This window comes from Rattus norvegicus, chromosome X, assembly GCF_036323735.1.
Source record: "Rattus norvegicus strain BN/NHsdMcwi chromosome X, GRCr8, whole genome shotgun sequence".
NCBI lineage: Eukaryota > Metazoa > Chordata > Mammalia > Rodentia > Muridae > Rattus > Rattus norvegicus.
In genome coordinates, this window is record NC_086039.1 from 150,918,576 (window position 1) to 150,933,180 (window position 14,605).

At 34.6% G+C, this 14,605-nt stretch overlaps 1 protein-coding gene across 2 annotated transcripts; it reads left to right on the forward strand.

Annotated features, from left to right (window-relative positions):
• The first annotated feature begins 1,395 nt into the window (after positions 1-1,395).
• On the forward strand, positions 1,396-10,929 carry Ell2l1 (elongation factor for RNA polymerase II 2 like 1). Of its 2 annotated transcripts, none has more exons than XM_017602421.3 (2): positions 1,396-1,505; positions 8,753-10,929. In XM_017602421.3, the coding sequence occupies exons 1-2, from the start codon at positions 1,498-1,500 to the stop codon at positions 10,647-10,649; spliced, it is 1,905 nt and encodes a 634-aa protein (XP_017457910.1). In that variant the 5' UTR covers positions 1,396-1,497; the 3' UTR covers positions 10,650-10,929. The 2 variants fall into 2 exon arrangements, with proteins under 2 accessions (XP_017457910.1, XP_038956216.1); XM_039100288.2 differs by lacking the exon at positions 1,396-1,505 and adding an exon at positions 1,576-2,301.
• Positions 10,930-14,605: the final 3,676 nt, after the last annotated feature.

Below are 14,605 nucleotides of genomic sequence, written 5' to 3' on the forward strand. Positions count from 1 at the left end.
TCCAAAACTAGATAAGCTGGATGAAGCTAAGAAGTGCATACTGACAGGAACCAGATATTGATCTTTCCTCAGAGACGCAGCCAGAACATGTCAAATACAGAGGCGAATGCCAGCAGCAAACCACTAAACTGAGAATGGGACCCACATTGGATGAATTAGAGTAAGGTCTGAAGGAGCTGAAGGGGCTTGCGACCCCATAAGAACAACAATGCCAACCAACTAGAGCTTCCAGGGACTAACCCACTACTCAAAGGTTATACATGGATGGACCCTGGGCTCCAACTTTATATGTAGCAGTGAATAGCCTTGTTGGGGCACCAGTGGAAAGGGAAACCCTTTGTCTTTCCAAGTTTGGACCTCCAGTGTAGGGGATTGTTGGGTGGCATGGTAATGAGGAGTGGATGAGGAGGGGAACATCCATATTGAAGTGGAGGGGGAGGGGTTGGAGGGCTGATGGACTGGAAACTGGGAAAGGGACTAACATTTGAAATGTAAATAAGAAATACCCAATTTAATAAAAGTGAGAAAAAAAAGATTGAGCTGGACACTCCTACATCAGTTTATAATCAAGAAAATGCCCTACAGTTACACCCATTGGAAAATCTGATTTAGGTAATTCCTCAATTGACTTCCTGTCTTCCTAGGTTTGTCAAGCTTACATCAAGGTGACAATAAAAACTAACCAGTACATTTTGTTGGTACTATATATAGTGTGGTCAGGAGTCACACTTGGGTAGAATTAACTATAACTATACTATTTCAGCCTGGAGGATTCTCAGGTATTAAATCAAGGCACTGAGTTGTTGTGGAAAGTCATGAGATAGCAGTGACCATAGAACAAATTCCAGTTCTAGGCCACAGGCACAAAATTGCCCAAGAGAAAGAACAAAATAGAGTCTGTGGGGCTTAACTTCTACACATTCTTACCTACAGATTTTTGTTATTTATAAACCACCTAATCTGTGATTGGTACAGCAGCTCCAGCTAAGACACCCAAGCTGATTTATAAAAACCTTTAAACAAGACAAAATCTATATTGGGTTGAGATGATGGCTGAATGGTTAAGAGAGAAGGATCCTCTTCTAGAGGACGCCAGTTCAATTCTCTAGACCAAAACTTTGGCTCCCAACTACTTACAACTTCAGTTCTAGGAAATCTGACTATATTCCAGCCTCAAAGGGTACCAGGTATGCAAGTAGTGTATAGACATACATAGAGGCAAAGCACCTACACACGTAAAATAAAACAGCAATAAAAACACTGATTGATAGGGCTGTAGGAAAGTTGTATTCTTAAGGAAACTGAAGTTTTACCTTAAGATGGAGAATGTTACTTTAAGATAGAGAACTTTGGAGATTAGTGATTGTGGTGTCAGAGTTCTAGAAGCATGGATATGTTGTTAGTTACAGAGCAAAGAACTTTAAGAGCAGTGTGAAGGCACACCACAGAAAATATAGTGCTCCAGAAAGCTCATAACCTAGATGGTGACAAAGATCAATGGACAGGTAAGAAAAATGTAGACCTATTTCTAAATTTAGTTAGATATCAAGGGTGTTGAAAATTAACAACAGTTGTTTGAACTTGTGTTTGTGAAGTTCTTTCTTTGACTCTGAAAACAGAACATGTGCTATATAATGGATACAAGTGATAACTAGACACCTGCTACAAATGTCTCCTCCTTTCACACATAAAATTGCTCAATGTTTGGGTATCAGTGGTCTTGTTAGTTTACACAGGGTGTCTATAATGATCAAAGCTATGTTTTGAGATACTGTCAAACTGGAAGCTAGTGTTATACAAATGTTGGTACATGTTTCATAGTACATAAGTTGGATTGATGAACAAAGTTTTGTCATTCTCACTGCTCCAGAACACAATGAGTCCTTATAAATTATATTAGTGTTCTTATAAAGGGAGCTCCAAATAGATCCTTATGCACTTTTTGATATCCTAGCACAAACTATCTAGATACAGCCTGTGAATCAGAAAGAAGGTTCTCGTCAGACACAAAATGGTATCTAGATAAAACTTTCATGTGATACTGGAAATTATTTAAGGTCCTTTAAACATGTGCACAGGGACATTTTTTATGTTTTTCTTTTTCACTCTCACAATCCCTTTGGAGATACACATTTAATGTATTAGTAACAATGTGACAAAGTAGACATCTTCAATAATGACAAATTTTTATATATTTTAAAAATATATTTTGTTCCCTGTGCCCTGGACTACTTGCTGCCTGACCTGACCTGCACTTGGGGGTTGGAGGTGAGTTGGCACAGAGTCAACTTCCAGGAACAGGTGAGAAATCCTCTCTCTGAGCACTGCTGCAAACTCCTTTAATACCCTCTATCTGTGTGCCCTTGGCCCCAATAAAGCATCTCTTCTAAACCAGTTCCCAATTGGCTAGCATTTTCTGCACCAGGATTCCTTTGTCTCTTGGGCAGTCCTCAACTAGGTCCTCATGCAGGAGATGCTTTTGCAGCTACACGACCCCCAGAATTTCCATAGAGGTGGCTCCACCATTCCTGCAACAACATTTTTGCCACCAGATTAATGAGGAGTTTGTTAGAAATATGTTCAATAATTTGAATAATTAGCATTAAGATCTGTGCAAATAAGTCAATTCTTCACAACTCAAAATTTTGTTATATAATTCTTGTCATTTTTTGCCTTTTTATAATTTGGTAGCAAGTTTCGATGGTTGATGAAATGAAACTTGAGTATTCACTATATGAAAAACAATTTTATATAGCAAGATATATATTTTACATAATTACAGCACCCTTTGAAATATAAAGTCCTTTGTTGTCATATAATATAATTTTATATTTAACTTACGATATATACAGAATATACCCACATTATAAAGGAAAATTTTAATGTGATATCTTTGCTAAAATGTTTATAAGTTGAATTTAGTAAGCCTTCTCTAATAATCTACCATGTATCCATTGATGATAATAGTTTTGTTTATCCTCTAGTAAGTTCTGGCACTTTGCACATTGTCATCTATTTGGACTGTCTCCTAATTCCTCATTTTGTTAATTATTGCTGGGTTATGTTCTATTATTAGGTAAAAAAGCTCTCCACTCTCATTATCATTTGCAAATTCTTTTAGTTCTCAGAACAGTTTTGGTAGACTGAAATAAAGTCCTTGTGGAGATTTTTATTAAAATTATACTAAAGATATGTGGTAATTTTGAACTGAGATACATATATTGTTCATTTTCTTCTTGGAGGTCTGGAATTGTCCATATTCAAGTTTTTTATTTATATAAAATTTTATATTTTGTCACAAAATGACTCTCTTCCAATCTTGTTTTATTTTATTTTTCCAGAAGACATCTTGTTTTTTTCTGGAAATAAGTGGGATATGTTTTTAATATCTAAAAGATTTTAGACATAAGTACAGGAAATACAACTCATTTCTGTATATATTCACTAAGGATCTTCATCAAGTATGAAATAATATTTATGTATGTATGAAGTCATGATATTTCTGAGTGTACCTCTGCATTGCGCTGGTTTTATTTTACCTCTGCATCAGGCATTTCATTCCTTTATTTATAGAAGTGTATTGTGAAGTTATGGGAGCTTGGAAAAGATCAAGGAGGAATGAAGCATTTCTCTGACACTAATAAACTCATATACTTGTTAATATGCTACTACTACATCTTTGGCTTAAGAAATGCATAAAGTACTACTAGTCATTCTCTTGACATTTAAAAATTACCATTCATATGCACCTATTGATTAAAAAGTACACATTAGGGACAAAAAGTCAAGGGTCAATAAAATTGAACATAAATTAGGTTTTATGATTCTAAAGGTTATAGACTAGTAGAACTACAAAAATGTAAATGATAATGATATAACATGTGCTATATTTAATAAAAATTTTACAATATTCTCTGAGATAATAATGAAGGAAATAATTCTTTTTGATGAGAGATAGATTTTACAAATGAACTTAACTTTGAGCTAGATTTCTAATATTGAACAGAAATTTAGCAGAGTAAGCTTATGAAGAGTAAGACTTAATAGGGAATATAATTGACATTAATTTGTTAAAGAATTGCCTTCTTATATCTTTGAGGGATAACTCTAGATTCTAGAGTCAAAGCAATGTAAAAAAATGACAAAACCCAATCCCTTATTAAATTCATATCCTGGTCAAATTAACTTACATGAAACAAATAAGCAAATGTAATCTGATTCCAGATACTCTATATAAGACAATGAAAAGAGAATTCCATAGTGAGTGTGAGTGTTAGGACACTATCTTAGAGTAGAATGGTTGCATGAACAGTCTAAATAAAGATGAGGAATAATGCAAGAAAGAATAATGGAAAAGAGCAATAGAGAGAAAAAACAATATCAAGTAAAAGACTGATAGAAGAAAAAGTAAGCAAAACAGTTCCCCTTATTAGTGATGTATGGAGAATTAAGAATTAAAAATAAGCACCTCTAAATTCTTTTTTATCTATTACTAATAATATAAATTATATGGCCTCAAGTAAGCTCCGTTGATAGGCTAAGTTTTATTTTATTTTATTTTTTTATTTGCTGGTTTAATTTTTCATTTATTATTGGATATTTTTTATTTACATTTCAAATGTTATTCCCTTCTTCTTTAAGGGAGTTCCCCCTCACCAAATACCACCCCTTCCCACTTTGCCACACTGACATTCCCCTACACTGGGGATTCCAGCCTTGGTAGGAACATGGGCTCCTCCTCCCACTGGTGCCCAACAAGGACATCCTCTGCTACATATGCAGCAGATAGAGCCATGGATCTGTTCATGTGTAGACCTTGTGCAGTTGTTTAGTCCCTGGAAGCTCTGGTTGGTTGACATTGTTGTTCTTATGGGGTTGCAAGACCCTACAGGTCCTTCAAGCCTTTCTCTAATTCCTCCAACAGAGACCCCATTCTCAGTTCAAAGGTTGGCTGTGAGCATTTGCATCTGTATTTGTCATGCTCTGGCAGAGACTCTCAGGAGACAGCTATATCAGGCTACTGTCAACATGTACTTCTTGGCATCAGCAATATTGTCTGGGTTTGGTGGCTGTATGTAAATGGGCTGGTTCACCAGGTGGAGCAGGCTCTGAATGGCCATTCCTTCAGTCTCTGCTCCAAACTTTGTCTTCATATCTCCTCCTATGAATATTTTTGTTCTGCTTTTAAGAAGGACTGAAGCATCTGCAATTTGGTTGTCCTTCTTGAGCTACATGTGGTCTGTGAATTGTATCTTGGGTAATTAGAATTTTTGATTAATATCTAATTATCAGTAAGTGCATTGCATGTGTGTTTTATTGTGATTGGGTTACCTCTCTCAGGATGATATTTTCTAGATCCATCCATTTGCCTATGAAATTCATAAAGTCATTTTTAATAGCTGAGTCGTAATGCGTTGTGTAGTTGTACTATATTTTCTGTATCCATTCCTTTAACATGGAGATTAGTTTTCACTTTCCTGGGTTTTATCTTATTCCAAATAAATTTTCAAATTGCTTTTTCTGACTCTATGAGGAACTGAGTTGGAATTTTGGTGGGGATTGCATTGAATCTGTAGATAACTTTTGGCAAAATGGACATTTTTACTGTATTGATCTTGTCAATCCATGTGCATGGGAGGTCTTTTCATGTACTGAGATCTTCAATTTCTTTCTTCAGAGACTTAAAGTTCTTGTCATACAGATCTTTCACTTTCTTGGTTACATCAAGGTGTTTTATGTTATTCGTGACTATTATGAAGGGTATCATTTCCCTAATTTTTTTCTCAGCCTGTTTATCCTTTGACTACTGATTTATTTGAGTTAATTTTATACCCAGACACTTTACTGAACTTGTTAACTGGGCTTTTGGGATCACTTAAGTATACTATCATATCATCTGAAAATAGTGATATTTTGACTTCTTCCTTTCCAATTTATATCCCTTTCACCTCCCTTTGTTGTTTGATTGCTCTGGCTAGGACTTCAAGTATTATATTGAATAAGTAAGGAGAGAGTGGGCTGCCTTGTTTAGTCCCTGATTTTACTGGGATTGCTTCAAGTTTCTCTCCATTTAGTTTAATGTCTTGTGATTTGCTCTATGTTTCTTTTAGTATGTTTAAGTATGGACTTTGTATTTCTCATCTTTCCAGGACTTTTATCATGTAAGTGTGTTGAATTTTGTCAAATGCTTTCTCAGCATCTAATGAAATGTCATGTGGTTTTTTTGCTTTGCATTTGTTTTCATAGTGGATTACACTAATAGAGTTCCATATATGGAGCCATCCCTGCATCCATGGATGAAGCCTACTTGCTCATAATGGGCGATCATTTCGATGTGATCTTGGATTCAGTTTGTGATCATTTTATTGAGTATTTCTGCATTGATATTCATAAGGGGAATTAGTCTGAAGTCCTTTCTTTGTTGGGTCTTCGTGTGGTTTAGGTATAAGCATAATTGTGGCTTCACAGAAGGAATTGGTTATTGTTCTTTCTGTTCTACTTTGTGGAATATTTTGGACTGTATTGATATCAGGTTTTTTATGAGCGTCTGATAGAATTTCACACTAAACATATCTGGTCCTGGGCTCTTTTGGTTGGGTGACTTTTAACAATTGCTTCTATTTCTTTAGCAGTTATGGAGTGGTTTAGATGGTTTATTTTTTCCTGATTTAACTTTGGTACCTGGTATTTGTCTAGAAAATTGTCCATTTCATTCAGATTTTCCAGTTTTGTTGAAAATAGGCTTATGTAGTAGGATCTGATGGTTTTTTCAATTTCCTCAGATTCTGTTGTTTTGTTTCCCATTTCACTTCTGATTTTGTTAATTTGGATATACTCTCTGTTCACTCTGTTTAGTCTGGCTAAGGGTTTATCTATCTTGTTGATTTTCTCAATGAACCAGCTCATGGTTTTGTTTTGACTGGTTGATTTCAGCCCTGAGTTTGATTATTTCCTGCCTTCTACTCCTCTTGGGTATATTTGCTTCTTTTTGTTGTAGAACTTTAAGGTGTGCTATCAAGCTGCTTATGTATGCTCTCTCCAGTTTCATTTTGGAGTTAGTCAGAGCTATGACTTTTCCTCTTAGCACTGCTTTCATTGTGTCCCATAAATTTGGGTATGCTGTGCCTTAATTTTCATTAAATTCTAAGGAGTCTTTAATTTCTTTCATTATTTCTTCTTTGACCAAGTTATCATTGAGTAGAGTTTTGTTCAACTTCCATGTATATGTGGGCATTCTGTTGTTATTGTTGGTATGGAAGACCAGCTTTAGTCCATGGTGATCTGATAGGATGCATGGGATTATTTCATCCTTTTTGTATCTGTTGAGGCCATTTTTGTGACCGATTATATGGTCAATTTTAGAGCAGGTACCATGAGGTGCTGAGAAGGTATATTCTTTTGCTTTAGGATAAAATATTCTATAAATATCCGTTAAATGCATTTGGCTCATAATTTCTATTAGTTCTTCTATGTCTCTGTTTACTTTCTGTTTCAATGATTTCTTTGATGAGAATGGGGTGTTGAAATCTCTTACTATTATTGTGTGAGGTAAAATGTGTGCTTTGAGATTTAGTAAGGTTTCTTTTATGAATGCAGGTGACCTTGAATTTGGAGCATAGATATTTGGAATGAGAGTTCATCTTGTTAGATTTTTACTTTTCTGAGTATGAAGTGTCCTTCCTTATCTTTTTTGACAACTGTTGGTTGACAGTTGATCTTATTCAAGATTAGAAATGCTACTCCAGCTTGTTTCTTTGTACCATTTGGTTGGCAAGTTGTTTTCCAGACTTTTCCTCTGAGATAGTGTCTGTCTTTGTCTCTGAGATGTATTTCTTGTATGCAGCAAAATGCTGGGTCCCCTTATGTATCCAGTCTGTTAGTCTTTTTGTTGGGGAATTGAGTCCATTGATGTTTAGATATATTAAGGAATAGTGACTGTTGTTTCCTGTTATTTTTGTTGTTAGCAGTGGAATTGTTTGTGTGTCTCTCTTCTTTTGTGTTTTTTGCAAGGAGATACTTTATTGATTTTTCTAGGGTAGTTTCTTTCCTTGTGTTGGAGTTTTACTCTTTATTATCCTTTGTAGGGCTGGCTATGTGGAAAGATATTGTTTAAATTTGGTTTTGTCATGGAATATCTTGGTTTCTCCATATATTAATTTAGAGTTTTGCTGGATATTGTAGCCTGGGCTAGCATTTGTGTTCTCTTAGTGTCTACATGACATCTGCCCAGGATCTTCATGCTTTCCTAGTCTCTGGTGATAATTCTGGTGTAATTCTGATAGGTCTGCCTTTATATGTTACTTGACTTTTTCCCCTTGCTGCTTCAATTCCACAAATACTCAAAGTATTTCTTGCAGAAGAGACTAAGTGTAGCATAAACTTGATTTAATCATGTCACAGAGAAACCTTTTCCTATAATTTGTAGATCCTCTGGATTCCACTATCAACCACTTTTACTTGAGTTTCTGAGGAAGAGATACTTTTTACGTATAGAATGAGGAAGTAACACATAATTTTCAGTTTAAGGCAAAAGATTCTCCTGAAGAAAAGCTATAAAGATGAAAGGTAAATCAAAGACTTTTTTTTACAAACAAATTTACCTTCTTCAAATTTTCCTCAGGCAACTATTTCTCTTATTTGTTCAACTGCAATAAAAATCTTTTATAAGTATATTGTTATAAACAAAAGTATTATTTCATATATGCTAAGGGAATTAAAATAATTTTTTTCTTTCAAACTTTAATCTTTACAGATATGACTATGTGGCTGCCTTTGGAGGAAAAGGAACAGGAAAAATCATGCACCCAGAAGGACAGATGCCTGTGACGGAGGCCGACAACATAGACCCAGGGCTAGTCAATGTCAGTAGGCTGCCTATGGGGATTTCAAGGTCAATCTTCCAGGCAAGTCCTCTGTACCAGAGCAATAAGCATCCATCCCCTTCTCAAGTTTCTCAGTTTCAAGGATTTCAACAGCTTAACAAAATCACACCAACCCATTCATCTACAGACATAAAAGCCTTTAACTTTCAATTATCTAGTATGAGTAATGATAGCCAACAAGAGAAAATTGGAAACCCCCAACCAAATATCTCAAACTCTCGCCCACCATTCAATTGCCTGCAATCAATTCAAGACAAAACGACAGTAAGTAGATCTGGGATGTCTGTTCAGATGACTCCAGAGAGAATGACAGAAGCAGAAGAGAAATCCAGCAACACATGGAAGAACATTAGAAAATCATATGTACAGAAAAAAGTATCAGCTCAAAAAGTGCCTCATTTTGTTCCTGATCAAGCACCTGAGAGGAAAAAAACAAGCCCCCTCAATCCTGCATATGCCATCCGAAAGTCACGTATGATTAATGGTATCCATATGCGGTCATTTAGGGATAGGGTGATTCACCTACTGGCACTGAAAGACTACAAGAAATCAGAACTTCTTGTTCAATTGCAAAAAGATGGTATCAAAATAAATGACTCCAATTTTCTTGGAAAAATTCTGCTGCAGGTGGCTAATCTGAATGCCACTACTTTGTCGTATACTTTAAAGGACAGTATCTTCAAAGAGGTCCAGAGAGATTGGCCTGGTTATAATAAGGAAGACAAGCAGTCACTGGATTTGGTACTTTCCAGAAAACTGCATCCATTTCACAATGCTACCGAGGTCACCCATAGCAAAGAAACATCTGTAATTTCTAAAACAGATGATACATCATCCTCAAAGGATCATTTTCTTCATTTATCTGATATTGATACTTTAATTAAAAACAAAGGAGGACTCTGTTCCCCTAAATCTGCTGTGCAGTTAGCATCAAACGGCTATGTAAGCAGTGAGAAGTCTATGATTCTGCCATGCTCTGCAGCTCCTACCAAATATGTTACTTTACCACTGCCTAACTCTCACCTGCCAATTTCGAATTCACCACTGCTCATCAAATCCAATAGTAATATTTCCTGTGCTCCAGAAAGATCTGAGAGTCAATACACATGTGACAGCATCCACCATGATGGCAGCACAATTGAAAGAGAGATGAATAAATGCACATCTTCAGAAACCTCATCCTGTGCTTCTGTTCAAAAAAAGCATTCAATGCCGAATGAAATGCAACATTTTATGCCCGAGAAGTTCAAATGTGCATTTGCAAAGCGCAAAACAACCATCCCAAATTACATTACCAGCATGAAGGAAATACCGAAGATTGATTTTAACAAACAAGACGAAATTATGGAGTCAAATTCCAACAAAGAAGTTAAAAAAGCTTTTGCTGATTCTGGAAAGTTTGTTACTACATGTGGGACTCCAGAGTATTTGTCTAATTATTCCATAATAGTTTCCTCTGACCAACGTCAGTATTATGAGGATGAATTCCGGGCAGATTACAGTGAATATCAGGCCATGTATGATAAGATACAGATTTCATGTACACCAATCATTGACCTAGATTCAGAAAGGAAGGGATTTTCCCCAGGATCAAAAGAATACCAAGATATTACTAAAAAAATCTCAATAGAATATCAGAAAATGCGACAACTTAATCCTAAATTTTGTGAAGAAAAAAATAAATGTGTGTTTCTTTACAACAAGCTGATTCACATTAAAAAATTAATAAATGATTTTGACAATCAAAAAGTAAAATCAACACAATAATAGAGGGTTTAGACAAGAATAAATATTGTTTACTGAAATTACAAATAACTTGCTCCAAGTTTCTAAAGGTATGGCATTTGCCATTTTTGTTAAATCCTTGGAACAGTATGTAATTTGTCTTTATATTCGTTTTGTGCTTCCCTACAATATTGAAGTTGCATTATATGGTTCTTAAACCACCAATATTTGTGTGTCTGCTACATATCCCATAATATTGTGAACCCAATGTCTATGAAATAAAGTTCTACACATATGAAAATAAAATGAGCAAGTTGAAATACTTTTGGATAATTAGTCTTTTTTCTGGACAGTCTTAAACTTCAAATAGAGGTTTGGGTATTATTCATAGTACTTCTTTATATTCTGTGAGAACATGAGTTACATAGTCAAACACCTAAAGATTTTGAACTATGGAGGCTATCTTAGTGTTACTATTGCCAAGAAGAAATATTTTGGTAAACACAACTTGGGAGAGGAAAGAGCTCAATTGGTTTACACTTCCATGAAACTGTCCTACTTTCTTTAAAAAAAATACTTATTCTTTTAGGGGTGTATCTTCCAACACTGAATCCTGTCATAGGATGAACAATATCAACAATGATGTAATAGATGAAAATAAGCCAAAGTATACATGATTGCCCTTTTATGTCTAAAATAAAATAATTAAAAATTTAGAATTTTATGTTTAGTAAACATTCTCTAACACATAAAAGCATATTTCTCTTATTGTTCTTTCTGTAATAGTTAATAAGTGAAAACAATTCTCATTTTTACTTGTACTTCTTTTAACCACAGCTTATTAGAGCATCCCTTTAAACTTCACCTGAATAATAAATGTACTTTCTTCTAAAAGTGTTTTTGGAGAGTGTATCATTTATTTTAGGTTTGAAAAAAAAGTAAAAAAAAAAAAAAAAAAAAAAAGAGGAGCTTCTACCCAGCCCTTAAGTCATTGTATTACAGGACATAATTTGTTTGTTTTCTTTTTATTTATTCTCTCACAGAACAGATCCAGATTGTAGACTATTCTTCACCCACTCCTCTCAATCCCCCACACCCACACACCCCATCCTCTTCCCTCTATTGCTGTTTGCTGTTTGGTTTCCCTTTAGAAGACAGCAAGTCAACCAGGGATATCAATGGACCTTGGTATAACAAAATACAATAAGACTGAGCACAAATCCTCAAACTGGGCAATGTAACCCAGTAGGAGGAAAAGCGTCCCAAGATCAAGTAAAAGAGACATCTCTGTGTAGCTCTGACTGTCCTGAAACACCTAGAATGTGACTTTTGAAGACTTGTACCTTTTGCTTAGTTTTTGAGAATCAGTTAAAACAATACCAACATATTTCTTATTTTGTAGATAATCAACTCCTTGTCCCCTCTTAAAATGAAAACAATATTTTCACTCATTGAATGAAACTATTAAAATATTATCATGCTAGACTCATTAAAAGTAAGAATGTATTCAGGCTAAATATTTATTTATTGACAATTGTATTTATATCCCATAAGGTGATACTAAAATTATCTATACACTTAACAAAATATCTGTTTCCGAAAGGGCAAGGTAGCTTGTTTTGCCTGACAAGCCATATACTTTGACCTCATTTTTCCAAGATGAGATTTGAAGCCAATGTCATTCAATCTTTATACATTCAGTCCAAGAAGCTTTACCTGAGAGTCCAATTTCTGACGTCTATGTGTGCATCTCAAAGTTCATATTTAACCTACTTGAGGATTTCTTCAACAAGAAATACTTTATCTGAAAGTGGAGTGCATATTTCTTTACTTAATTTTAGTAGCCATATGTAGTGAAGGAGATCCTGTTCAGAAGGACAGGTAGGAGGAGTATCAATACTTAATAATACAAAAATTGAGGCAAAATATAAGGCTGTATAGCTATTAAATACATGAAAAATGCAGATATAGCCTAAACTGTCAGTAAATGGAGGCAAAAACATATTTCCTACATAAAGGTTTTTGTTACAGTTGCAAGGAAAATTGTTCCGAAAAGTTTTCTATGCCTGTCAATGGTTTGGGTGCTTAAGAGAACACCAATATTTGCTAATTTACAGCCTTTCCATGGGTTAAAGTAGTAATGAATTGCACTGCTGTAATCAAAAGGGCGTCATGTTTTACTAGGGAAGCAGGAAAGGTAGGGAAGAATATTTGTAAAAATTGACTTCCACAGAGTTTGTTCCTGGTACTAAGCTAAATTATTCATCTTAATTTTTAGATATAAATAATATTCACAGGAGCTGTCTCTATAGGAGAACAGTCTTCAGGCCATTAACATTGATAGGAGAAGGAGAAAGGTGATGGTGGGTATTTTCTTCAGTTACTGTTAATGTATTCACTTGGACAAGAGGAAGGCTTTATTTATCATTCCACTGAACCTCATCATTCCTATGGCACTGAGTCATTTCAGTCATTGACATCTCTTTGTCCATGCCAAACAATATATTCACTCATATCTTCATTCTCTACAAAAATTAAGTTACTTACACACTGATTTTACTGCTAACCAATTCCACTCTAGTGTGAAGTACAAAATACTTAAACTTCTTGTTCTTGTCTAAATTTGTCCTCATTGACCAATCTTTTCTCATTATTTTTTTCTCAGCTTCCCCCTAGCACCTCATAGCTCATACTCTATCAACTTCTATGAAATCAGTGGTTTTAGATTTACATAAAAATGGCTAAAAACTGCTTGAATATTGTCACTACAATTAAATAATACATGTGTTGAGGTGGTACATGCACTATTAAACTTGATTTGATCTTTACTACACAAATTAAAACAACATTTTACATGTTAAAATATAAATTCAGTTATTTTCCAGTACAAAGTCATTAGAAAACACTAAGTCAAAGAAGGAATACTACTGATTTCAAATGAGTTTGAAATAAACAACTATTCCAGCACTGTGGCAAGAAGGTAGATGTTGTACTAAAGAGTGAACTAATCCTAACTCTTGTTACTGTCTGTGAAAATTGAGACATTTTTACTTGATGTATGTAAGATTAATTTTCCTACCTATATTTTCATAATAATAGTAATAATATACAATATGTTGTATTTGATACAAGGATAATATGCAGTGTTATATAGCTGATTTTGTTACTACCTCTTTCACAGATACATTTATGGCAACAAAGATGGCTAAATATAAATTGCACACCAGCTGCCAGTAGAATTGGCTCCAAAATTTTCCTTAAAACAAAAATATTTACTATAATTTGGGATTTATACTGAGACAGTGGAGTGAGCACCTTAGAAAAAAATAAAACAGATTGATAACATGGAGTCGTATGATTGATGTCTGTGAAATCAATTTAATTTTGTGAAAGGAATCTTCCTTAGAGTTATACAGAGAAAAGCCTGTAAACAAGTTTTAGTTTATGATCAATGAATACACAATGCATAAAAGCCATGCATTGTCTTACACTCTCACATCTCTTAGGTGCAATGTGCCTTTTGATTAGTGAGCCAATGATCTCTTTCTTTTGCTGAATTTTCTCAAGTGAGCCATTTGATAAGGGCATGTTGACCTGACCATGTAGTGGTGACTGTATTATACAGAAAAGAAAGATGACAGATTTTCTACTAATCATGATGGATTGCTTAAGTATCAAATAAGATGTAACTGCTGAGAGAGACAATGTAGAGAAATAAGCAAATAATTAGTGTTGTCTTGGAAAAGTAGTAACATTTGAGGTATAAAAACCGAATCCTAATAGCCAATCTAAAATGTATTTCTTGTTCTTTTTTTAATTTAATTTTACATTATTTTTATTTTGACAATTATATACATCTATAGACTGTATTAAAATCATATTCACCTTTCTATGGCCCAAATTTTTACCTTTTCTGCTCTTACTGGCTCAAATACTTTCCAAATATTCCTATTTCTACCCTATGTCTTTATCTTTGTGTGGGCCTTCTATAAGTAACC